Source organism: Mya arenaria, chromosome 2 (assembly GCF_026914265.1).
Source record: "Mya arenaria isolate MELC-2E11 chromosome 2, ASM2691426v1".
Taxonomy (NCBI): Eukaryota; Metazoa; Mollusca; class Bivalvia; order Myida; family Myidae; genus Mya; species Mya arenaria.
Window position 1 is genome coordinate 69,030,929 of NC_069123.1, and position 27,615 is coordinate 69,058,543.

The following is a 27,615-nucleotide window of genomic DNA, read 5'->3' on the forward strand; positions in this document are numbered from 1 at the left end:
CATCCCCTTTAGAGTTACATGTAGTCTTGTGACCCTGACTGGAATACATCCCCTTTAAAGTTATATGTGGTCTTGTGACCATGACTGGGTTACACCCCCTGTAGAGTTACATGTGGTCTTGTGACCCTGACTGACCTACAACACCTAGAGTTACATGTAGTCTTGTGACTTTGACTGGGTTACACCCCCTGAAGAGTTACATGTAGTCTTGTGACCCTGACTGGAATACATCCCCTTTAGAGTTATATGTGGTCTTGTGACCCTGACTGGGTTACACCCCCTGTAGAGTTACATGTGGTCTTGTGACCCTGACTGGGTTACACCCCCTGTAGAGTTACATGTGGTCTTGTGACCCTGACTGAGATACAACACCTAGAGTTACTTGTAGTCTTGTGACTTTGACTGAGATACAAACCCTGTAGAGTTACATGTAGTCTCGTGACCCTGACTGAGATAAACAGCCTGTAAAGTTACATGTAGTCTTGTGACCCTGACTGGGATACAGCCCCTGTAAAGTTACATGTAGTCTCGTGACCCTGACTGGGATAAACAGCCTGTAAAGTTACATGTAGTCTTGTGACCCTGACTGGGATACACCCCCTGTAGAGTTACATGTAGTCTTGTGACCCTGACTGGGATACACCCCTTCTAGAGTTACATGTAGTCTTGTGACCCTGACTGGGATACATCCCCTGCAGAGTTACTGTAGTTTTGAGACCCTGACTTGGTTACACCCCCTGTAGAGTTACATGTAGTCTTGTGACCCTGACTGGGATACATCCCCTGTAGAGTTACATGTAGTATTGTGACCCTGACTTGGTTACACCCCCTGTAAAGTTACATGTAGTCTTGTGACCCTGACTGGGATACACCCCCTGTAGAGTTACATGTAGTCTTGTGACCCTGACTTGGTTACACCCCCTGTAGAGTTACATGTAGTCTTGTGACCCTGACTGGGATACACCCCCTGTAGAGTTACATGTAGTATTGTGACCCTGACTTGGTTACACCCCCTGTAAAGTTACATGTAGTCTTGTGACCCTGACTGGGATACATCCCCTGCAGAGTTACATGTAGTCTTGTGACCCTGACTTGGTTACACCCCCTGTAAAGTTAGATGTAGTCTTGTGACCCTGACTGGGATACATCCCCTGCAGAGTTACATGTAGTTTTGAGACCCTGACTGGGATACATCCCCTGCAGAGTTACATGTAGTCTTGTGACCCTGACTGGGATACATCCCCTGCAGAGTTACATGTAGTTTTGAGACCCTGACTTGGTTACACCCCCTGTAGAGTTACATGTAGTCTTGTGACCCTGACTGGGATACATCCCCTGCAGAGTTACATGTAGTCTTGTGACCCTGACTTGGTTACACCCCCTGTAAAGTTAGATGTAGTCTTGTGACCCTGACTGGGATACATCCCCTGCAGAGTTACATGTAGTCTTGTGACCCTGACTGGGATACATCCCCTGCAGAGTTACATGTAGTTTTGAGACCCTGACTGGGATACAGCCCCTATGGAGTTACATGTAGTCTTGTGACCCTGATTGGGATTAAACTCCTATGGAGTTACATGTAGTCTAGTGACCCTGACCATAAATTGGTGGGCTTCAGATATTATGTTCAGTACAACACTAAGATTTGTAATTCATGTGACTCAAGTTTAATACCATGAGTTCATGTGACTGAAGTTTAATATCATTCAAGTGTATGAGATAAGGCATGTTCACCCCTAAAATGTTGTTGGTATAATAAGATAGATGTACAATACTTAATGTTCACTTATTTCATTTTTAATGAATTGTGATATAGTGTAACAAACTATTTTTAAGTACACATCATTTTTTGTGTGGCAAATAACAATAAACAAATACATTCAATCTTACAATAATTTACTGTCCTTTAGACAACCTCCAATATTTCAAAAGAAGTTTGTGCAGAGCTGTTTTAAAAAATATTTAATTTTGTATAATTTACATAATAATAATACTAAAACCAGAATCCATTAAACATTCATGCGTTGGAATGCATAATGCACGCAAAATAGTCACAGTAGAATAAATATTATGAATCACTGAAAGGCCTGTTATATGTTAGCTATCATTATATGTCATTAATGAAGCTCAGTCCAGTTCCACAGGTGCCATATTCCTATTCTCTGAGGCAGGGGTCCCTGGGGTCACAGCAGGTGTTTGGGCAGGGCTAAACGAGGGGCCTGCTTCATCGTCGTCTCCTCCCAGCAAGCTCTGGATCAAGTTGCCTGGGAAACATAGGGGATATAGAAGCATATAACCTGATGCACGGACAACATTTATTGAACAGATATTCATACATGTAATGAACATTTATCTCAGTACATAAATTTCGGAAAAGAAAAAGTTCAAAACAGAAAGAGTGTAATATTAGTACTGGCAACATAGATGCAAGATCACGTGTTCCTCATGGGCGTTCATGGATAGCACACCACTGCTAACAATATCATTATTTAAGAAAGGTAGAAAGAATGTTAAAGATGAGCCCTGGCTGATGCTTGCAACCTCTGACAAAGATATTGATACTGTCACATCCATAGCAGAGCAAGACTCCTGTCTTACTGTAAAAGTGTCAGGCAACATATCTGTCTATGAATTTGATTTTAAAATCAACAAGAGCTGTCACAGAGACAGCGCACTCGACTATTCCGCCGCTTTTCAGTGTAAGGATTGAAAAGTTTTGGCGAAACATGCATGGATCACTGTTAGATTAGATTTCAATGCAATTCATGATGTGCTGAGATATTAACATAAATGAGGTTACATGGAAAATTTCAACCAGATTTTTTAAGTCTAATAATAAAGGGCAATTATTTGCAAAATACAGTTATATATCTTAGTTATTCAATTACATTGAGTGGTTGAATACCATTCTATAAAGTCTTAATACAATACAACTAGTAGTTGCTGAAAAATTAACCTATGTGTACTTACACGCAAAACCTTAACCAGAATTTCTGTGTCAAATAATAAAGGGCAATTATTTGCATTAAATGAAACTAGAGGTATCTTACATGGTTAATTAAGTAGGTTGGATGGTTGAGTACCATTGTATCGAGTCTCAATGCAATACATCAAGTAGTTGCTTTGATATTAAAATAATGTGTGCTTGCACACAAAACCTTAAGCAGAATTTCTAAGTCGAATAATAAAGTGCAATTATTTGCATTAATTGCAAACTAAAGTTATCTAACTTGGTTAATTAACCCTTTAGCACATAGACAAGTGGCCAGATTACACCTCCCAGTCAATAGCCAACTTACTGATAAGCAGTCCTTATCTGCATGGGTACTTTTCAGGATATTTGAAAATGAGAAAATGAACACAGCAGTATGACCTTAAAATCAATATAACTCCAAACAATTGTTTCCAAATCTTTTTTATGTGAATACATTTTTATAGATAATTAAATTATCTAATAAATGGTGTCAATAATGAAATATAAAATTATTATATTTCATCTGTGAATGCATTTCCAAGAAGGAATTGTAACATTTCTTTGAAATGTCATAATTGCATTAAATCAAAGGGTAATAAAATGCTGGGATCAATTATTACCCCTATCATAAAAAAGACCCATATGGATTAAAAAGCCGACAATTTATGTTCTTGTGTATAAATACATAGAAATGTGGCAGGAATATCCGGTGTCATCCAGCTGAGAGATCCAGTCCAGAGTGTCTGTTTAACTTTATTACCCCCTCATAAAATTCTTTACAAAAAGAAAGCCGAGAAATGTTTTCAAAGTAATGAATTAAAAGATCTAGATCATGAAACACTTGCACAAATGTGTTTACTTGACCTATTTTACGACCGGAACCATGCTGGCCATTTAGCTCAGCAGAAAATTTACTCATCATTTTCTCGGCTACTTATTGTTTCTATTGTTTGTAACACAAAATATTATCTTCAAATAATTATAATCTTTATTGATTTTAATGGTTAATTCAACTGACATAATATATTCAATGATTTACGCATCAAGGTTTTTGGGGAAATTCCATACTGTACAGTACTGCTATTCCTCGAGGTTTTATTACGTCACAGTGGGATCTCATACCTGTGATTGGCAGTATAAATAATAACCTTCAAGTTTTAGCAGACGACATTTTCGAGGGAAAATCAATACACAAAAGGTTAAGCTTTAGCTTTATAAACATCCGGGATATTGTTTACAAAGAGAGATGCAAAATTGAAGTATTGAAATGACCCTATTGAAATATGCGGGAGATGCGTTATATCCAGTAGTGTATAGGGTCGGCCAGATGCGTTTACATCTGCTAATGAGCTATGTCGGCCTATCTCGTATACATGCGCTAAAGGGTTAAGTAGGTTGGATGGTTGAGTACCATTGTATCAAGTCTGAATGAAATATTTCAAGTAGTTGCTGAGATATTAACCTATGTGTGCTTGCACGCAAAACCTTAATCAGAATATCTAAGTCGAATAATAAAGGCCTATTATGTGCATTAAATGCAAAGTAGATTATCTTACTTGTTTAATTAATTAGGTTGGATGGTTGAGTACCATTGTATCAAGTCTCAATGCAATACCACAAGTAGTTGCTGAGATATTAACCTATGTGTGCTTGCACGCAAAACCTTAACCAGAATTTCTAAGTCGAATAATAAAGGCCTATTATTTGAATAAAATGCAAACTAGAGTTATTTAACTTGTTTAATTAAGTAGGTTGGATGGTTGAGTACCATTGTATCAAGTCTCAATACAATACCTCAAGTAGTTGCTGAAATATTAACCTATGTGTGCTTGCAGGCAAAACCTTAAACAGAATTTCTAAGTTGAATAATAAAGGCCTATTATTTGCATTAAATGCAAAGTAGAGTTATCTAACTTGGTTAATTAAGTTGGTTAGATGGTTGAGTATCATTGTATCAAGTCTCAATGCAATACCTCAAGTAGTTGCTGAGATATTAACCTATGTGTGCTTGCACACAAAACCTTAACCAAGGTGTGACGCCGACGCCGACGCTTGGGTGAGTAGTATAGCTCTCCATATTCTTCGAATAGTCGAGCTAAAAATGTGCAAAGTTTGTGTTCGTTGATGCTCCACTTGTTAACCCCAGAACAGAAGCTGGTACATGTTGAAAGGCGTTGGCGTTGCCATATAAATTCAAAGACAACGACACTATGGGTTTAATAGAGATTGCCAAAGGTGATGAAACATGGCTCTATACTAGCCACAGAATATTGCAACACCATGATTATAGAGCATTGCAACATCAAATCAAACCCCCAGACTTACACCTTGATTCTTTTAATTGAATCCCCACATCAGGTAGTCAGTAGTACAGTAGTGTATACGTTGACATAGTTTTTGAAACATGCAGTGACATTGAAAGTGCCTTATAGCCGTGTTTAGACAGTACAAAAAAGGACAGTTAGTATAGGCATTTCCAGACTGGATTTCACAGCTTAAAAAATGTGATGACGCCAAGAGGAAATTCTTAATTAAGGAACTAAAATAGGCACTTTTGCCCAGAATCAAGGTATAACAGTAATGCGCCATTGTTGACATTATTTATAAAATGCTCTTCATCATTATTCTTGTGTAAAAAAAATCTAAAACACAGAATAATAAGTTTTAAATGTATGTTAATGGTGCACATTAATTCTAATGGCTCCACTCGGGTCCATATAACTAACAATGGAACAGGTTTTAACCTTTCAATCATTATGTGAAATATGTACAAGAACAAAGAGGTATACCGAAGAAGCCGGACTGTGACTGGGATTTTGGAGGTGGGACACCAAAAAACAGCTGCCCTATTCTGTCCAGGTACTGAAATACAAGAAATAACTTCCATCCATTTTATTTTAGCAAAACACTGAGCTTTTAAGCAGAAAAAATAATCTCTTGTTTATAATGAAAACTATTGGTATTAAAAATGAATGAACAAAGGTTCCTACAAAAAAACTGAAACATTGGAACAAAAGAACACATTAAAACACAAATCTATTCAACAGCAGTCAAAATACTATTGCATCTGCTGGCATTCTCATTTCTCTTTATTTTGTTCAATTCTAAAAGTCATACCGAATTTTGGTCTCGAAAAAACAAACAAGCACCAATTCGATTTTTTGCACAAACCTCTCTATATGATGGGTCTCTGCTAATGGATGTCTGGTACTTTTCACAAAGGACAACAAAGACTGCTAATTTACCACTGAAACCAGAAAATAACAAAACATGCCAATAGGTAAAGTAAGCATCATGAGGGCAAGTAATTAAAGCCCATAAAAGGTATTCATTTTTTGTTCAATTTTACTCAACAGCACAATCTTACTTAGGTAAGAACTGATGTCACATGTTCATATGTTTGTTCTTAACAATTTGGATTAATTCCTTTTTTTCAATGGAACCAATGTTACACACTTTCTAAATCATTTACAAATTAACTGAAAAAAGACCCCCAACCTTAGATCCTAATGGCAAAGCGAATATTAGGATATATGATTTAAATTCCGTTGTTTTTATTAATGATATTCTTAACCCTGCTAAGCGATTAACTTTTATATGTTATGTAAAGATATCACTGGAAGATACAGTACAAGTGTTTACATGATAGTCGACTGGTGAGAAACAATGTAATTATGAATGTTAAGTTCTAATTTACAAAAGAAATGGAGCAATCGGAACCAAGCACTTGACTTTTATTACAACAAAACAAAACTATATTGTTATTTCATTAAAGGCTTAGTTAGGCATTACATTAAAGACTTTGACATTTCAATATGGGCCACGTGATTTTGGATCTCGAGACATACATTTTCTTTTTTTATTGGGTATTTCAATTTAACGACATTTCAGGTTAGCAAAACTAAAAATGTCATGATTGATATCTCTAAAACAGGGTAAGATACATTTTTACAAGTTACATATATCACCATTCACTGTGCATTTCTTACACTTAAATTTGACGTCACACACTCTTGACGTCATAACAAAAGTATGATACTGATATTACATGCAAACTTAACATATCAATATTCCTTCTTACTCATAGTTAAAGGTTTCATCATAACACAGAATATTTATTGAACATAAATAAAGAAAAGTTTTTTCAAACAATCGTGTCATTTGAACGATAAATGCAATAAATGCAGTCAAAATAAGTTGGGATGAAAAATGTGGTTGCTATGGAAAAAGGAGTTTTTGTGATAAGTCAACATTTTCATAAATCATTATTTCATATATAAAAGTACTGGCGGAAGCCCCAAAATTGCACAATGCAGCTCACATAACAATAAAACTTTTTGCCAATATTGTAAAATAATGGTAATGATTTCTTTATTTCATATAAAGGGTTTTCGACAAGTGTTAATCAACTTCTTTGTTTTAACAAGCTTAACTTACTAGCCAAAATAGAGCCATAGATTGGTTTGATATGAAATGGGACATATATTAAGTTTCTGAGATATATTACTCAAAACTGGCTTACCTTTCTAATGCTAACAGTAGAAACCATATAAAGTTGAGAAGTGGCTTGATGTATGGCGGCCCCTGTTCTACCTCAGGATGCTGTTTTGTATAGGTTGTGAACACCACATGGGCAGTGTCTTTGTTTTTCAGGCACAAAAATCTATATTGAAGCAAACATACATTCTTCAGGGTTAGGTGTTTACAAGTCTGAATGATTTCTTACCATATTGCAGTCACTGTCACTATCATTGCAGACATTAACAAGAGATGTTTGTCAAACATTATGCCCCCCTAAGCAACATGTTATCAGGATTATTTGGATTAAATGAAATATGCATGGACCAAAATGACAGCTGATTTGTCATTGACATTGAATGCCTTTGAGGCAGTTTTAAGATTATGACCATTCAAAGTGTGAGGAACAGAGGATAGTATGTACAGTATTTGCAGATAAAAATGTATCCTCTTAGCAGCAGGGAATGAGTAAATACGATGAAATTTTAATGATGAATATGAATTATGATCTTTGACATTATCCAAAATCCATCAAGTGGTCACCCAAAACCTAAATGTCAGGTTTGAGGGCAATGGGTGCAGGAAATGTCAAGTTATCACACAGACAAGCTTTTTTCCATTCAAGGTCACTTGACCTTTGACCGTAAAATTAAAAGGGGTCATCTATAGGTCAGGCCCAACCCCAAGACAAGTTTGAAAGCCATGGGTACAGGCATAATCCAGTTATCACTCGAACAACATTTTCACAATCAAGGTCACTGTCATCTACTGGTCAGGCCCAGCCTCCATGTCAAGTTTGATGATCATAGGTCCAGGCATTGTTGAGATATCACTGGAAAAGCTTTAACTTTATGCATTAAAGGTCACTGTGACCTTGACCTTTGGCCCGATGACCCCCAAAATCAATAGGGGTCATCTACTGGTCAGGCCCAACCTTCATGTCAAGTTTGATGACCATACTTCGAGGAATTATCAAGTTTGCCTTCAAGGTCACTGTGACCTTGACCATTGACCCGATGACCCCTTAAATCAATAGAGGTCATCTACTGGTCAGGCCCAACCTCTGAGTCAAGTTTGAGGGCCATGGGTGCAGGCATTTTTGAGTTATCACTTGGACAACCTTTTACCATTCAAGGTCATTGTGACCTTGACCTTTGACCCAATGACCCCTATTGGTTTTAGGGGTCATCTACTGGTCAGGCCAAGCCTCCATGTCAAGTATGATGACCATAGGTCTAGGCATTGTTGAGTTATCACACGGACAAGCTTTAAAATCCTTTTAGCATTAAAGATCACTGTGACCTTGACCTTTAACCAATGACCTCTATAATCAATAGGGGTCATCTACTGGTCAGGCCCAACCTTCATGTCAAGTTTGATGACGATACGTCCAGGAATTGTTGAGTTATCACTCTGACAAGCTTTGGTGTACCGACGGGCCGACCTACCGACCGACATGTGCAAAGCAATATACCCCTCTTCTTCGAAGGGGGGCACAATTAATTTGGATAAAATGAACCAAAACATAATACATTATCATCATGTGATAAAACTTTGGACAATATGAACCGAGCATAATACATATTTATCATGTGATAAAAACTTTGGATAATATGAATAAAAAATAATGCATGATCATTATGAGATAAAACTTTGGATAAACATTTTTATCATGTAATGTGTAATATAGATCACAACCTGTCAGACTTTCTTCAGTTATTACTTAACTGTACAGTCAGGTGCATAAAACAAGAAAGGTGCTTTAAACAAAGTTAAAGCGTTACAAAAACATTTTCAGGAAGAACAAATGTTGACAATCTGCATGCAGCTTATAACCAACTTACTGCAAAACAGTTTGAGCTATAAACAAGTCCACCTCAGATGGATAGCCCAATGCAGTATGGTATTCCACCAACATTGTTGCCAGGTTTTTACCATCAAAAGAGTGTAGGTAGTGATATCTCGCTTGAACATAGTTTTTCTCTGTAAAAAAACACAACATTTAACATTTACAAGAGTGTCGTAGAGGGAATGACAATGCTCATTTGGTTGTTCTTTTTAGTCGAAAATAAATCCTGGTGTGGCTTTATCAAGCATTTTGCAAATAAACTATGAGGCTGGTAGGGTACATGTAACATACATGCCATATTTATGGTGACCTTCCTCCCTCCAGCGGATTTTGAGATTAGCCTGGGGAATTTTTTATGTGTCTAAAAAATGGGTCATTATCTCATAAATTATATTGTTCTACATTTTACTCAATCAAACACAATCAGGTCTGGATCAAAATTCCGGGGGTTCTTTTCCCCCACAGAGCAGGAATTCTAAAAAGCATTTCATCTTTCCATAACCCAACACAGAAACAAACATTTTTTGTGACGCTTTATATACCGGTATTAATGCTTTTTGGAACAATTGCTAATTAATTTTTCAATATAGACACCCATGATGTTGACCTTAGACCAACTGACCCCCAAATTGTTAAGAGTCATGTACTAACCATGACCAATATACATACCAAGTTTGAAGATTCTACGACAAGTAATACAAACCTTATCAATTGGAAATGCTGACATTACACCACATATAACAAGGTCTTTAGGATGACGCTGACAGACCAAGAATGTTCTATGTTTCTGCCATGCTTTGCAAGTGATACATAAAAGACTTCAACACTGTAAGCCAAACATTAATTGATAATGATATTTAAATAATCTATGACTTTTCTCTTGTGGGGTTGTGTGTGTCATTTATATCATTGAGCTTATTATTGTGCACTAAAACGATCTCAGTTTATAATACAACATAGTTCCATTGTATGATTCATGTATAAGAGTCAATCATTTCATTTAAACTCCATACCTTGCCAGAAGAGTAGTCCACATTTCTTGTGCATGTCAGGATGGCCGGCCCTGTGATCGGGTTCCACCTTTATCGTCCAGCGGAGGGCGTTATTCAGGTAGGTGTGACGTTCCTGATTCTCATTCTCCATGATACGCAGAAGGTCTACTACCTTGTCTAATTAACATAAAATTTCCGATTGAAATGAGATCTCAAAATACATGTTTTAATTCATGAATACGTTATTTACTACAAATTTCATTAAAAAATAACAAAGACATTTTATTTAGAAAACTTTGGTTCTTCAGTTTGTGAAACACCAAATAGTTCAGATATTTACAACCTGATGCAAGTTTAGTAATATTAAAGTAAAATGTTGTCAACCTTTTAAAAAATATATACTTTTTATAGTGTAGAATAAATTTCTGCTCCTTATGATTAAAAGTAAAATAATGAAAACATATAGAATTCATTGACTAAATCCTTTAAAACAGTATTACCTGTAATATCATCTGAAACAGGAGTATTGGCTGTGTTCAAAACTTCAACCATCAACAGAGCCAAGTCTGATCCACTCCCATACTGAAACAAGCCAATTTATCAATTCATATCAAATAAACTACAATCCTGCTTTAAGATTTTAATATTTTAACTTTAATCGTTCAGTGATGTTTTTCAATTATGAAGAATAAACAAGTCCTAAATTTGAAAAAAAATCATAAAACCTAGGATAATCTTTAAAAAAAAACATGGACTTCTGTAGGGATGAAAAGACCCAAAAAGGCAGTTTCAACAGAAAAATCCTGCATTTATTTTCAAAAATAAATACTCATGCTGTACTATCTAATGTATTGGATCTCAAAGTCAAATGGAGTTTTATTGATTTGTGCAATTAATAATTCAATCTGTTTTACATATTGAATTTTTCAATGGAGAGTAACTGAGTTAATGCCTAAAAGGCATTTGCTTTTTAGGCAGCTTCTTCACAACTAAGTTCCATTAACAACCTTCAATATGATCCTCAGCCAACAAACAGTGTACAGGAACTTTTTGGGCATACTGAACATTAATTTGTTCACTGAACAACGTTAAGGTTTTTAAAAAAGTGTAAAATCAAAGTTTAATCAAAGTCAGTACATATCTTGTTCCATGAACATCACTTACAATGTAAGTTTCCATAAATGGGTGTATTTTGGTAAGATACCAGCCATATTTCAGTCATTTCAATCTGTATGTACTGTATGCATATTTAGCCTATAAGAAACTAAAGTAGAAACATAACTTAGGACTTAAATGTTTTGGGACCAGTCAAAACTCCCAGACACTTTTGTCCTCTTTTCTTTGAAGTTGAAAACAACTATTTACCATCTATCAACTCTGATGAATCTTAATCTTGCAAAATATGACTAATTTTAAATAGGTATTGCATAACAACACTTTGGCAATGAGTTGACATCAATGCTATCACAATACTACGACCATTTTCTTATAAAAGACAAGCTAAAAACACAAATCATATTACCTGTTTATGTTTCAGTAATGTAAGGGATCCGTTATACAACAGGTCAATGGCTTCTGCATACTTCTTAGCAGCACTGTACCTTTAAAATTAAGAAATTAAGTGTAACATGTGTGTTTCCATTTATATGTTTGCTAAAATGGATGTGTTTACAATAAGAAAACTTTTTAACATCAATATAAATATGCTATGCTTTCAACTAGGTCTAGAACCAAAGAGTCAATCCTCATTTTCAAGAGTCAAAGTCAGATTTTCAAAAGTCCTGTTTTTCTAGATTTATAGCGTTAATTTGCAAGTCATGTATCCCATCCTATCAGTCATAAGATGTTACTAATTTAAATATTTTACAAAACATTAATAAAATTTTCAGTACTTCACAGAGATATATAACTTACTTATTAAATCACGGGATCATAGTAGCCTCAGAATTTAGTAGGAAGTTTGACTTCAAACATGAACATTAACAATCCACCATGCGTAAATTCTCATAAAAAAATAATAATAATAAATTGTCCTCTGAGAACGTTTAAATCATGGCCGATATATTTGCACTTAGCCATGTTCTTTATACTTTCCTGTAGGTGTTGACATTTTGAGAACAAACACATATAATATAAGGTTATTGCTTTACAAAACTTTTTTTTCTCGACGGGTTATTGTTTACAATACCAGTCATCGAAAATAGACTTTTGGATGAACAAGCCCGAATTCTGATACTATTGCATGGAATCATATTTTTGAACAAGCCCTGCTATATAAAATTCCGAATTTGAGCAAGCCCTGGTGCCATTTTATCAGTGCAGGGCTTGCGGGCTTGTGCCAATTTCGACCACTGCAATACACCGTCAGAAAGAATATTGCTAAATGTATTAGCATTGCATGGTATAAAATAACCATCACCATTTTCACACAAAAAAAAATTGTCACTGTTAACAAACATGGAAGCCAATGGTGGCAGTCGATTTTAACATTTTTTAAAGTGTCCTATAACCCATCACCAGGGCTTCTAAAAACCGGCAATTTGCCGGTCTGGATCGATTTTGACCAAGCCAGACCGATTCCAGTTTCAAAAAGTGTAAAAAAAAATCGGTCCGAAATTTTCTAATTTTTTTTGGTAATTTCGGTCCAAAACGACTGAGTCAGTAAAAGACGTAGAAATTGTAATACACAACCATTCACACATTCAAAACTACATCCAATAGGTCATAAAAGTGTCGTGGTTACCATGAGACCGATGCGAGCAGCTGCTTTTTCCGCTACGCTGATCACTCTAAAGCCTATCTGTTAATGACAGACGCTTGCAATCAGTCCAATCACGTGTTTTGGTATAAGCAGAAGACACAATTAAACAAACTAGGTGTTAATTATCTGCTTGCAGCTTTCCTGATTAAATGTGTTAAAATCAGTCCATATTTTCACATGGCAATATGCTATGTCGTCGTCGATCACTACATGATATCCGTTTGTTGATAACAAAACGGTTAAATTTAAATGGTTATAAAGAACCATTGCTGGTTAAAAACGGTTTTAAAGATAAATGCATGTCATTGTTAATCCGTAAAAGCATTAAAATACCGAATTAATTTAAGTAATAATATATATAGGATATCAACAGCGATACGCTTGATGTCTGACAGCTGAGTCTGCCGCTTACGTCATGTTTATTTGTAATGAAAAAATTGTTGTCGAAATCACCCTTTTAGCTTGTTGCCCCAATTATAAATCTAGATATATACTATTATTCAAGATTACCAGTTGAATGTTGACCCACTAAAGAAGCATTAAGCAAATAAATCATAATACTGTTTCACTTTTTGTCGTCTGACCGCCTCCCGACAGCCAAAGTTAATTTCGATCGCCGTTTTTGTTAGAAAAGCCACAGAACTCGATGAGTATCTCATTTGAATTAAACTTGTATCAATGACTATACGAATCGGCTATGCTGGCTCTAGAGCCCGCTTACGAATTGCCACATCGCAACAAATATTGACAGGAAAGACGCCGCGAAAATGTATGACATTTCTATAAAATCGGACTATTGAACAGGTCTTTCTTTTTTTGAGGGGGTGGGGATTTTTTTTTTTGGTCGGGGGGGGGGGGGGGGGGGGGTCGTCGCCTGGTCCGGACCGATTGAGGTTCCAAAGTTTTAGAAGCTCTGCCCATAACATAGATTAAAAGTTTTTTTCTCGAGTTTTCAAATATTTTTTTTGACTGGGTCTTATAACCACTATCGTCTTATAACCAGTCATTTACGGTAGTCATTAAATGATGTCAGGTAGAAGTTATTCGGGTTAAATAGCAGAGAGTATTTTTTTGTGGAATATATTGTTCTGCATCATATTTGTATATGACATATATATTTGTACACTGTCTCATAAGATTAAAACGATTCATACAGAAGTACAACTATTTTTTTTTTAAATGTGGCATGTATGACTTATAGAAATTTACTTCAGGTCAATCATATTTGGTATGAAAAATCAAAAAAACTAATTGATAATCAAATTCATGCTGAGTGAGAGCCTGGTTAAACTACCTGAGTTAGGTAAAAAATCCCAATTAGATTTTGACACAAAAATTTCAAAAGAAGTTCTTACTCAATAATGAATTTATCCAAATCATAATTGATTCTTGCTGGCAAACTATAAAGGTTTGACAATACTCTATATATTACTACCAGATCATTGGTTTATACCAAGTAGACACAACAAAAAGGTAGATCAATATGGCTGAATTGCATTTCATTTTTGTTTAATCTGGGCAGTATCATTCACAAATTTGGCCATTTCAATGCGTTTTGTCTCAATCTTGTGTGTATAGGGGGTGTGTAGTGTCTGCTCTTCAACTTCAATCCAAGGAAAGTATAGTTTTCAATAAATTCTTAACTGATAAAATATTATTATAACATGATTTGATATCATTCTTCTGACTTCAAAAATGCACAACAAAGGCCTTTAAAGGACTGCTTAATTATAACACACACGTGTTTAATAAAAGTTGACAGCAAGATATGACCATTGAAACGGAAAATTCACATGAAAGTTAGTATAATAATAGAAATATTGAAACAATCTTTATGACATTGATCGGTTAGATTATACCTAAAATAAAGTGTTCTTAACATCTGGTGTGCTTCGTAGAAATCCCCTGAATCGATACATTTTTGACATTTTGCTAGAACTCTCTGTGTGCCAGCTGCCATTTTGGAAAAAATTCGAATTTAGTTAACGAAATATATAATCATCGTTTATTTTTCGGGATTAATCACTCCATTTCCATTAAAACAAAGATGCACAGTGATAATTATTAAATAGGAATTAATTTAAAGAATTGAAAAAATGAATATGGATCACATATAATGACCACATTAATTTAATAATTTCGTTCAAAAAATCAATATTCGGTCCTTTGTTTTTATGTCCAAAACTGAGATACTCAGCAAGCTTCAAATCAGTAAACTAAGTTTTAAACTCGGTAAGACGTTGTGAAAGCAAATTATACTTATTATTTCCCATTGCCTTCATACTAACGTGTTTGTTTGGAAGCTGAAGGAGTATCAGCGATATTCTGTTTTCGCCCCTTCTCACTTCGTACCAGCATTTCCTGTCGTCCAAATTCTCAATTATATATTATATATATATTGTAACAGTCCGCTGTGCTAAGCTACATAAGGGGCGATATTTCCAAATGCCTTTCAAGAATCCAACGTGAAGTTAACACAGATTTATTTCTGAGGTGAGTATTTTTATCAAATATATTGTAATATTTCGTACCTGCTGTAGTGTGTGGGGGTTAGAACCAGCCGGCCGGTTAGCTCAGTTGTTTAGAGCACCTTGCTAGTGTTCCGGCAGTCGTGGGTTCGAGCCCCACACCGGGCACACTTTTCCTCCCAGGGTTACTTTACTGGTGGCAGCAGTAAACGGCAGTAGTGCCTCCATCGGCCTAAAAGGTTAATGGGGGGAGGAGTGTAGTGTGGGTGTTAGAACCAGCCGCCCGGTTAGCTCAGTTGGTTAGAGCGCTGTGCTAGTGTTCCGGTGGTCGTAGGTTTGAGCCCCACACCGGGTGCACTTTTCCTCCCAGGTTTACTGTACTGCAGCATGATTTAATAATTTATCGAGTATTGGAATGCATGACTTGTTACAAATCGGGTTACGAATAATCTTGTCAGCATGCCAAAGTGAAAGTAGTTCTGGAGTTTTATACGTTAGACAGTGACCTAATGTAGTTGCTGACATGTTATTGTATAAGTAGGATACATCTTTTAACAATACTTCTTAAAGACTACACTTCAGAGTGTTGTTTTAGTTTATTGCATATGTGTAATATTACAAATTGATGTCAATAACAGTGGGGAATCCAGCTATTTATACCTGAGGCAGGGTGGAGGGGGCCACTTTACTTGGCTTTGCGGCCAACTGGGGAGGTGTGGGGTGGCAAGTCAAGTATTGTTGTGTATGTTTTTTTCAAAATATTGTAAAATAAATACTCAACTATGCACCATTTTAGACTGAAAATAGATCGTTCTCACCTCCATCCCTGCTTACATTTGACGCCATATAAATATTGACACATTGGAAGGAACGTGTGTTTATAATAAATAAAGTATTCTTTAATGAATGTTTGAAAAGAACTGTTTAGAATATGTCATTGCAATAAATCTGAGAAATAAAATTCCCAAGTTGTTGGGTTGACAACCTTCGAACTCAGTTCTGCCCCCCAACGCTGCCTCATTTATGGTTTCCTGGACCACCACTGTTATTGGCGTCAATATGTAAAATATTGTAATGCTACACATATGCAATGAACTAAAACAACACTCTGAAATGTAGTCTCTAAGAATTATTGTTAAAAGATGAATACAACTTAACATGTCAGCTATTACATTAGGTCACTTTCTAACGTATAAAACTCCAGAACTACTTTCACTTTCACTTTGGCATGCTGACATTGTAAAAAGGCATGTATTCCAATGCTCGGTAAATTATTAAATCATGCTGCAGGTACAAAATATTACAATATATTTGATAAGAAACTCTCCTCAGAAATAAATCTGTGTTAACTTCACTTTGGATTCTTGGAAGGCATCTGGAAATATCGCCCATATGTTGTTTAGTAGGCGTTAACATACATGGTGAAGTCATCAAGTACACGTGAAAACAGTAAAATGCAGCGCCACTCGTTTTTCGTTTATCTTTTGTAAAACAAAAATCGAAAACGGTATTAATGAATCAATTTCTTGTTTTGATTTCCGGGAGTAAAATTTAAATTATAGAAAAGAAAAAGCCTATGCATTTTAGTTTTCTATTCAGGCATAAGAAAAACGAAAAATGATTTGAATGTTCCTATTTTCGTATTTTACTTTCATTCATAAAAACGAAAAACGCAAAAAACGGTATATACCAGAATGCTTGTTTTTTGTTTTACACTTTATGAAACGGAAAAAAAGAAAAGAAATAAGGTATAAATAAATAGTTTTCTTGTTTTGTATTCCGTGGTTATAATTTAAGAACGGAAAAGGAAAAAGTCTATCAATTTTGGTTTTATATTCAATAATTCGAAAAACGAAAAAGGATTTGTATGTTCCTTTTTCGTTTTTAAATTTCAATTGTAAAAAAAGAAAAGAAAAGACTGTACAAACATGTATATACACGGACCGATGTGCGGCCATAGTATAACATTCTGTTATAGACCGAAGTACGTTCATAGTATGTATGTTAACTTTGTTGGCAATATGCAAATAAGCAATGCCTGGGTTCTGTGTGGATTGAGAATTTACTGTATATAAAGACCAGCGGACCCCTTCAGGGTCGAGCATGCTTTTTTCTGAAGGGATCTGTTGGTGTTTGTTGGTCTCGCATGTTACAATATCTTAGAATTCTTTTTAAGCAATAAAGATATGTATTAAAAAAGCATGTTATGATTTGGCCCAGTGTCTTCATAATTTATTTTAAAAATAAAGTTGGTAAGTTGTACACCTCAAATTTCAAAACTTCAAAGTACTTCAGTTTAGTACTGTCCACACAGAAGTGAACACCATATCGAAACTCAATCAGAATTTGGCATTTCAAAAACTTCAAGAGCCAAATAGATGAGTGGCATGTTAAAATTACTGCTGAAATTTTCTTAATTGGATCATATACTGGCAAGATCTAGTCTAAAATAATAGACGTGTTACACAGGTTTCTTTCAATCCTTACGTGAACTATATGCCATATCAAATATCATAAAATAAAATCCGTCAACATACAAATATTTGGACTATGGCAAGATCTTGCATTCAAATTTCGATACCATAGAAATACCCTGAATAAGTATATTATAATTTCAGCATAAACAGGAACTGGAGTATCTTGAAAATGAATGATGACGCAGAATCTGCGAGCAACTCACCGGCTAATATCACTCCAAATATTAGCAACCCTGGCACCCCCCGCTCAGATGCTGGATTGGAAATGAGGGGAACCCCGCCGCCTGCACCTGTTCAGATTCAACGTCCGGTAGCATCAGTGAACCAGCAACAACAACAACAGCAACTGCTCCTTCAGCACCAACAGCAGTTACAACAAATGCAGAGTCAGAGCAAATATACTCAGCTATTGGCTGTGATTGAAGATTTGGGACGTGATATAAGGCCAACCTATGCAGGGAGTCGAACGTCAGCAGAAAGACTGAAGAGGGGCATTGTGCATGCTAGAATACTTGTACGCGAGTGCCTGACTGAATGTGAAAGAAGTGCAAGAAGTTAAAATATGGCCATTTTGAAAAACGAACACTTACATTTGTATTAAGCTTTTGAGTCTGATACTTGGCCTGGTCATTTTATATATATGTAGAAGTAATAGTAGAATAGACAAGATTTTTCTTTTTACAAGTTGTGTAAAATGTGTTATGTGCATACATTTTAAATCTCTAGTTCAAAATGTGGTCTAATTTGGATTTGAAAGAAGATTAAATGAATCTCAAATTCTCCGTCAAAACTGAAAAACATCAGAAATTGTAGATGAACTTGTACAAGAATGTACATAGTACAATGTAATTTGAAAGAACACTCTTGGAAAGAAAGAATTATCTCACAGTTATCATTTCATATGGGTGAACTTTTCTAGTGTTACAGAACAAATGTAAACTATAAGAAAAGTTGTACAATAGTAGTTTACATAAAGTATTGAATGATCATTAATGTTGTTTAAAAAAAAGAAGGTTTTTGTGTGTGTTTATTTTAAAAATGTATGAATACTGGTACATGTCCTATTTCAACCAAATCTCTAATATTGAAGACACTGGGCAACATTTTCAATTTTAATGCTTGATTGAGTATTTATTTAGATTAAATATGATACCGGTACAGGGGCACTTTTACTGTTTCAAATTTACGGACTGGTCTGGAAACCAAATTTTATCAGGCCTAAAAAAATACATTTGGTTCGGATTACCGACCCTACCTAAAAAATATTATTTTTTTTTCGGTTTTTTTTTTAATTGCTTTTCAATATGTAGTTTAAACCTTAAATGCTTATACAGAAGATAACTTTAACACCATTCTCCAATGATGAAAATGATATTCTTATATAAAGTCTGATAAAAAAAAAAAAAAAAAAAAAAGCCTACCTACCCTACCTATTTTTGAAAAGGATGTAACCCTAACCAAACATATTTTTTTTTAGACCTCACCGGGATGATGTTTAGGTAAATGTTATGGAACACATTTGTATTTCAAACTTTTATAATTCATGTATGAAAATATTTTTGATATTCGCCTTTTCACTTCTGAATGTTTTGTATACTATACTTTGATTAAGTTTTCACTATTGATATAGCATTTGGATATGATGTAGCATATTTATATGTGTCTGTACATGAAGATTATTGGGCAACAATAAAATTGTAATGCAAGAAAAATTTGGTTTCATTCTAAGCTATGAATGTACATTTATTTAAGTTTAAAGCCATGAATAGGCAAAAAGTGTAGTTTTCATTGGCATTCAGTGATTCTACAGAAATTAAATCGAAGCAATATTACAGATATTATAAAGTCAAATGGCCTGTAAATCACTGTATTCTAATAGAAATTCAGTTTTATGATGTCAGCAGTCCATATTATATTGGACCGCTGACATCGTATTATATGAACCGCTGAAATCATAAAACTGTTGAGTATGACCTGCAATTTTCATCGAGGCGAAAATTTGCCTCATGTAAACATTATTTTTGTTCAATAAAAGTATATTAAATACATCCAAAGTGCTTTAAAAATATGGTAATATAAAATGTTCAGTATAATATAAGAAATATAACACATTAAATTGGAACGCCTAATGTCTCTGTCTATATACTCCTTTGGGGCTATCCGGCTGGTCCTTATAATGTCTTATTACACTCAATGGTGTGTAATATTTCTTAAATATATAGTATTTTGCAAAATATTAGTCACTAAATGAAAATGTTTTGAGATGCCTTTTGTTGGTATGGACAGTTTTGATGTGTGCTTATATGTGTAGCTTGTTACATCACTCTCATTTGCTCCAATATTCAAAATATAGAGAGCTACACTGCTTACCTTACCATAGCGTAAGCATCGGCTTCACACCTTGGTTAAGGTTTTGCATGTAAGCACCTTGCAGTCATTATCTCAGGAAATACATAATTTATTGCATTGTAATTTTGTGTTCCCAAGTGGTAACTATCCAATTAATTAATTTATCAAGTAAGATAACTCTATCCCAAATAAAATGCAAATCATGACCCTTTATTATTCAACTCTAAGCATTTAAGCACACACAGGCTAAATCGAGTAAGATAACTTTGGTTTTGCATGCGACCACATTAACGTCAATATCTCTGATTCTCAGTGACTACATGTACTTGATGTATGGCATTGATACATTATACAACAGTACTCAACTATCCAACCTACTTAAATAACCAAGTTACCGGTAGATAACTCTATTTTGCATAAATGTTAATAATTGCCCTTTATTATTTGACTTAGAAATTCTGGTTAAGGTTTTGCATGTAAGTGTGCATTAGCCAATATCTCAGCAACTACTTGATGTAATGCATTGAAACTTATACAAGGGCTGTCAACCATCCAATCACCATATCAAGTCCGACTATTATCTTGCATACAATGTATATAATGGCCCATTTTTATTCGGCTAAGTAATTTTTTGTAGTGCTTATGATTTGTCTATCATAACAATCTATTGGAATACAATGTAATTCATATCATTGTCGAAAAATTACAAATCGGTGCAACTATAATATCATCATGTACATTTCGTTCTAGTTGATTTCATGCCTGCAAAGATTACCCGGATATCAATCCTTTGATTACAGTTAAATGGCTCATTAAAAGTGTAGCATATATGTTTATATATAAATATTATTTATATATAGTCTGCTCTTAAACATTAGCAGCATCCACAGTCCGGACCAGAAAAATACATTATACAAGGGGCTATTGATAAAGTATGTCTCGAGTGGCTGGGATGTCCATCAGCACGTGTCAGACGATCGATACAGAGTTGTGTGCTGACTCTGTGGAGTGGTGTCCCCTGACCGACCTTCAGGATGTGCTTGTGTGTGGAACATATCAGCTCCAGGAACAGGTACTATGATAGATGAATATAAACAGTAATCACACAGATAGCAAGAAACTTGATTATGCAGTACATGTAGGTGTCTAATTGAAACCTTCATCTGTTAATACTCTAACTAGGACCGTCTTTGTGCCTCCTCCACCTAAAACAAACAAACTACACAGCTGGGATTGTCTGGCAAAATGCTAAATGGAAATTAGTCTTTATTATTTTGTTCCAGCTTTTTTTTGTATTTCAGTCTGAGGCAGAAAGCAATGAGGAACAGACCCGTGTCGGCAGACTATATTTGTACGCCCTCAGTAACCAGTCAGGTAGTCCCAGTCTGGAGCAGCTTACCAGTCAAGACATGCCAGGTGTTCTAGACATCAAGTGGTCATATCACCCAGTGGCAGGTCAGGCTTGCTTTGCACTGGTCAACTCAGTTGGTGAGCTGCGAGTCTATAAGCTGCTGGAGGATAGGTCTGTTGCCATGGTAACAAGGGCAGAACTGACTCCGCAGAGTCTTGGTCTGTCATTAGAATGGAACAACATGACAGGAAATAGGTTGGAATTTATTCTTGATTAATTCTTCTGCAACTTACCATTGGTTGTCACCAAATATGTATTTTTTGATAAAATAAAATAAAAAGATAATTTATGGGGGGGGGGGGGGGTCAAAGTCTTCATAGGTCTAATAATGAAAGTATTTATTGGAAATTCTTAATTCATTGGATAAACTATAGACTCTTCAAAATACACATTCATGCTTTTTGGTCACCCATTCATTCTCTCAAGCTGGGATCCATGTGTTAACATGAATGTTAATGAAAGTACTTTCTCAATCTTTTAAAAGGACTGAAAATATCCAACTACAGAGCTTCCACTGCATCAGGTTTGAAAATATCACAAAAGGCTTGATCACAATTTGTTTTGTGATATCTATGATATTTGTATGTCTCCATTTGGTTAGAAGTCATTTCTGTAAACTAGCGCAAGATGTAACTCATATATAAAAAGATTTGAAATTTCTAAACACCTAAAAAACAAATGCATCATCATTTTAGCGAAAATACAATGCGAGTGGTGAGCTCGGACTCGACAGGTCAAATACATGTACACCAAGTAGGGGAGAGCAGTCTGGTTGCCTTAGAAACTTGGAAGGCACATGACTACGAAGCCTGGATAGCAGCATTTGACCAGAATGACACACAAATTGTCTATACAGGTATATGGATGTTTAGACCATTTAAATCAGATATTTGTTTTCTATTGACATTGCTCACATGGTTTAAGAAAGACGTATTGAAAATTTATATTAAAACACTGTTAGTTTAATTTTGTTTAATTAAGTTCAAACAAACCGTATTTATTTTACAACAATTGTTTACAAAATTATATTAATCACTCTCGTTGGCACGATTTTACGCGAGAATGTGGTCTTGTGTTGTTGGGGGAAACTGGAGTTTCTGGAGGAAACCCACTTGTCCGGCCATGGTGACTCACATGCGCCCAGGCCGGGAATCAAACCTGGGTTGCCTAGGTAGGAAGCGAAAACCCTTACCACTGCGCTAACCCGGGTTTGATTCCCAGTCTGTTCGCAATGAGGACTCAGTTGTGCAATTAAAACATACTACCGGTAATGACACAAGTAGTTCATGTAAACCATAAGCAAGTGGCTCATTCTAAGAATTCAATAAAGTAGAGTCCTTGTTTCACAGATATTTTCTGTTTGATGTATGTCATTTTCAAAGAAAGAAACATTACTGAAAAGCAAATAACATTTTTCATATGTCCACTGTGTATATGTGAAGATTGTCATGAATGCATTGAGGAGACCACAGTTTTATGGGTGTGATTTTAGCCTAAGTATGTTTATGTTATTGTGAGTGTTTTAGACAGGGATAAAAAGGGCAAAGTGCTGCATGAAAGGGACAGGCTGCAAATAGCAAAAACCGAGAAGGGCACATTTTATTGGCGGCTCTATAAAACTTGTATAAATACGACAAAGAAATGTTGGAAAGTGTTTAATTGAAGTAGTTTTAGATTTCAACTGCCAGATATCTTAGGTTTGAATGTATGTTTAATCCTATGTGAAGCGTTTAAGCAAAACAGGATGTATTTGGTTATCTAAAGCATTCAATTCTAAGAAAGCAGAAGGGTGCACATGCTGATCTCAATGAGGGCAGAAAACTGATACCTGAAACGGATGCAGCCTCATATAACCCTTTGGCTAAAACCCTTAAATTGGTGATTGGCAATGTATGTTAATAATTGAGTGTGCATTTAAGTAATCATTGTCAATTAATGTTATATGTTGAATGTGTGTTTTAATACCTGTGAAAAAAACTCTTCAAACTCAAAAGAAGAAATGACTCTTGAATGTGCTGTACACGTACTTCAGGTGGAGATGACTGTAGACTTAAGGGCTGGGACCTGAGAGTGGGCACAGCTTCTCCTGTCTTCAACAGCAAAAGGTAAGATGACTGTAGACTAAAGAGCTGGGGCCTGAGAGTGGGCACGGCTTTTCCCGTCTTCAACAGCAAAAGGTAAGATGACTGTAGACTAAAGGGCTGGGACCTAAGAGTGGACACGGCTTCTCCTGTCTTCAACAGCAAAAGGTAAGATGACTGTAGACTAAAGAGCTGGGGCCTGAGAGTGGGCACGGCTTTTCCCATCTTCAACAGCAAAAGGTAAGATGACTGTAGACTAAAGGGCTGGGATCTGAGAGTGGGCACGGCTTCTCCTGTCTTCAACAGCAAAAGGTAGATGACTGTAGACTTAAGGGCTGGGATCTGAGAGTGGGCACGGCTTTTCCCATCTTCAACAGCAAAAGGTAAGATGACTGTAGACTAAAGGGCTGGGATCTGAGAGTGGGCACGGCTTCTCCTGTCTTCAACAGCAAAAGGTAAGATGACTGTAGACTAAAGGGCTGGGATCTGAGAGTGGACACGGCTTCTCCCATCTTCAACAGCAAAAGGTAAGATGACTGTAGACTAAAGGGCTGGGATCTGAGAGTGGGCACGGCTTCTCCCATCTTCAACAGCAAAAGGTAAGATGACTGTAGACTAAAGGGCTGGGATCTGAGAGTGGACACGGCTTCTCCTGTCTTCAACAGCAAAATGAAAAATGACTGTAGACTAAATGGCTGTGACCTGAGAGTGGGCACGGCTTCTCCTGTTTTCAACAGCAAAAGGTATGCAGGTCTTAAAGCTATTCATGTGTGTAGTGCATTCAAATGATTGGTTTTCTAACCAATTAGAGAGGATTTAAGTGCATTGATTTTTTTGACTGCATATAATTATGAACATGTATATAGGCAACTTATATCAGTATCAACATAAGCTTAAAAATATTTCCATCAGTTAAATCATTAAAAAAGGTGTCATACATTGCATGTGGACAAGATTCATTACATTATTTTCTAATTTATGTGTTTGTACAGAAGACAAATATAATGTTGTCATGGTAATTGTCATAAAAACAATCCTTGTATATTTCAGACACACAATGGGTGTATGTAGTATTCAAAGCAACCCTGTGCAGCCTCATCTGCTAGCCACTGGAAGGTAATCCAACTTTTTTGTGACAAACATCACACCAAATTAGAATTAAAATTATCTCATAAATATTGTCACGATCATGAAACAAAAAACATAAGAATATATTTTTGATATATAACTAGTGTAATAAATTTTGATGTGACATCAAAAATAGTATTTGGTATGTGCACATTATATAGCAAAGGTTGAGGTATTTTGTGCTACAAATTATCAAAGTTAATTTGTAACCATTTCTGATATAAATCGAATATCACTTTCACGGTTGTTTAATATAAAGGGTATCAAATTTATTGACTCAAATTTGTTTAAAAAATTTCTGTTCTCAATGGCCATTTATGTGTTATCCTCGGTATCACATAATCAGAATGTACATGAATGATATTTATTCATGACTAGGTTTTTCTTTTTTTACTTTAGGTTTTTATGATTCAATTCACTTCAATGCTTACAGTGACTAGACACCAGATGGCCCCATAATCAGCAAATACAGCGCAGTATTTCCTCAAAACAAGCCTAGAATTATCAATATGAGCTAGTTTGATTGTGATAATACACGATTTTACATGATTTAAAGAATGCTTTCTCGCTGTTTTAGCCGAGTATAACAGTTTAAAAATAGTGCTTACTTTTTTATCAGTTTATAGTGTGTACATATAGCATATGAAAGTCATGTGATTAGTACAAATAAATATTCCTACACTATTTTTAAATTAGGGATTAACGATGTAGACACCCAGTCAATTTCGAAACGCAAAAATTCCCCAAAACTGCAAAAGATGCATGTGTCGTAAATGATGTGATTCATCACACACACAACGATATCAATTTTATGTTAGTTTTTGACTACTTTTCTTTTTTTCTTGCAATTGTATCATCTGGTGTAGTCCCCATTCAAATTTTTAGACCATACTGATTTCTATGCAAGTTATGCAGTGTTTTCCCATGTACAGTTATGATGAGGAGCTGTATATATGGGACAGTCGTCAGATGTCACGCCCCCAGCAGTCGGTCTCCCTAGGGGGTGGGGTTTGGAGGGTGAAGTGGGAGCCCTGCACTGCCTCACAGATCCTCACAGCTACCATGTACAATGGTTTTCACATCATTAACGTTACAGGTAGTGGATTTTTTAAATTGGTCTTCTGTAATATTAAGGATTTGCTTCATATCAGTGTCATGGTACTTAAGAAGACCAATCATAGTATTTGACTAGACTAAAATTATGCAATTACGGTAAATGGTCATGTCTGGAATGTAACTTTTCTATCAGTGAATATTTTTTTATAACTGGGAAAAAAAAACTAAATAGATATTACGGGGCTTTCTGAACAATAAACTATTTGTTGGTAAGTAGTTTTTTAATGACTGGTGCTGTAAACATTGAACTGAACGGGAATGTATTAAAATCAAATACTTCACAGCAGTGAAAATCCTTCCAAAATTATTTGTACCAATCTGTAACATAATTGTGATTGTATTATGTAAAAAATGTATTATTTTGTTCAAAGCCTTTATAGTTAGAGGTCATTAAGTAATTTTCACACATTTTAAAAGCAAAAATGGCTCTAGTTATGCAAAAAAGAGAAAATCCTGTTGTTTTCTTCCAGTTTTTATGCTCCCGAAGCGTTAGCAAAAATGTTCTAAAAATGTTTGCTCGTCCGTTCATCTTTGTGTCCGTCCGTTACAACCTTGTTATTAGTTTGGATTTCATTATTCACATGCCTGTGATATTTTCCCTGGCTTTACCAATACTTTCTTCTGTTATAACAAGTTTGCAACTATTTCAGATAATGCCTGTGACATAGTTTGTCACTATAAAGAGCACCAGTCCATAGCCTATGGAGCCGACTGGTGCAGAATCCCTACAGACTCGGCAGGAAAGCAGAATTGTGATGATCCCGAGGACAGGCAAGCAACAAGATGCCAGCCTAGCTCCCCCACACATACCATTGCTACATGCTCTTTTTATGATCATTTGTTAAAATTATGGACTGTTAAGTGATTTGAATAAAACAGAAGAAAGTTAACTGCCTTTTTAAAGTGATTATTACTGTTTATATCAGGCAGAAGACCTCTATACTAGCTGTAATGAACACATCTACAAGCTTTTAAGTGACCAATAACAAAAAAGTAGGGATAAGAGTAGATTTTTTTTTTTTTAAGTAGGGTCAAGTAGGGAGCATTAAGAGCAAAAAGTAAGGTTAGTAGCGCTGTTCCCTTACCTTTTTGGATGCAAGTAAATGTCAGACTAATAAACCCGTTCATCGATTGTGATGTACACATATTTATCTTTGCTTAGAAACCAGTGCTTCAAGAGGAATTCAGCCACATGATGCGCAGATGAACCTGAAATGGGTGTCTCTGACTTGTCGACATGCACCACTCATTCTCATCCTAGAACCCCTCTTGCAGCACTGGAGACCTACTGTATCAAACCAATCCTACAAAAAAAACTAGAAATTGCTTCTTATTAAAATCAAGATATAGTTTATTTTGATCAATGCATTTAGTTAAAAAAATTCTTTTATTTCTTGAACTGTTTTTACAAAAAGTCTGAAAAGTAAACTTTTTTAAAGCTGGAGTCTAACAAAAATGTAGGGAAAAGAAGGTCCCGCTTGAAAGTCTGCA

At 35.6% G+C, this 27,615-nt stretch overlaps 3 protein-coding genes across 4 annotated transcripts; 2 read left to right on the plus strand and 1 right to left on the minus strand.

The window, feature by feature from the left end:
* Positions 1-1,879: 1,879 nt before the first annotated feature.
* Positions 1,880-15,060, minus strand: LOC128246922 (Golgi to ER traffic protein 4 homolog). The gene is made up of 9 exons (XM_052965479.1): positions 14,954-15,060; positions 11,856-11,934; positions 10,834-10,915; positions 10,355-10,510; positions 9,337-9,475; positions 7,497-7,637; positions 6,146-6,221; positions 5,764-5,836; positions 1,880-2,264 (listed from the first exon to the last, which is right to left on the minus strand). Exons 1-9 carry the CDS (start codon positions 15,052-15,054, stop codon positions 2,128-2,130), a joined length of 984 nt encoding a protein of 327 aa, XP_052821439.1. The 5' UTR covers positions 15,055-15,060; the 3' UTR covers positions 1,880-2,127.
* Positions 15,061-15,250: 190 nt separating this feature from the next.
* Positions 15,251-27,014, plus strand: LOC128246885 (diphthine methyltransferase-like). 2 transcript variants are annotated; one of them, XM_052965426.1, is made up of 8 exons: positions 15,251-15,326; positions 21,270-21,460; positions 21,690-21,994; positions 22,495-22,655; positions 23,832-23,904; positions 24,931-24,996; positions 25,941-26,104; positions 26,775-27,014. In XM_052965426.1, exons 2-8 carry the CDS (start codon positions 21,323-21,325, stop codon positions 26,987-26,989), a joined length of 1,122 nt encoding a protein of 373 aa, XP_052821386.1. In that variant the 5' UTR covers positions 15,251-15,326; positions 21,270-21,322; the 3' UTR covers positions 26,990-27,014. The 2 variants fall into 2 exon arrangements, with proteins under 2 accessions (XP_052821386.1, XP_052821378.1); XM_052965418.1 differs by having other exon boundaries at positions 15,263-15,326; positions 21,267-21,460.
* On the plus strand, positions 18,209-18,598 carry LOC128216801 (cyclin-dependent kinase 2-associated protein 1-like). Its single transcript, XM_052923468.1, has one exon. The coding sequence runs from the start codon at positions 18,209-18,211 to the stop codon at positions 18,596-18,598; it is 390 nt and encodes a 129-aa protein (XP_052779428.1).
* Positions 27,015-27,615: the final 601 nt, after the last annotated feature.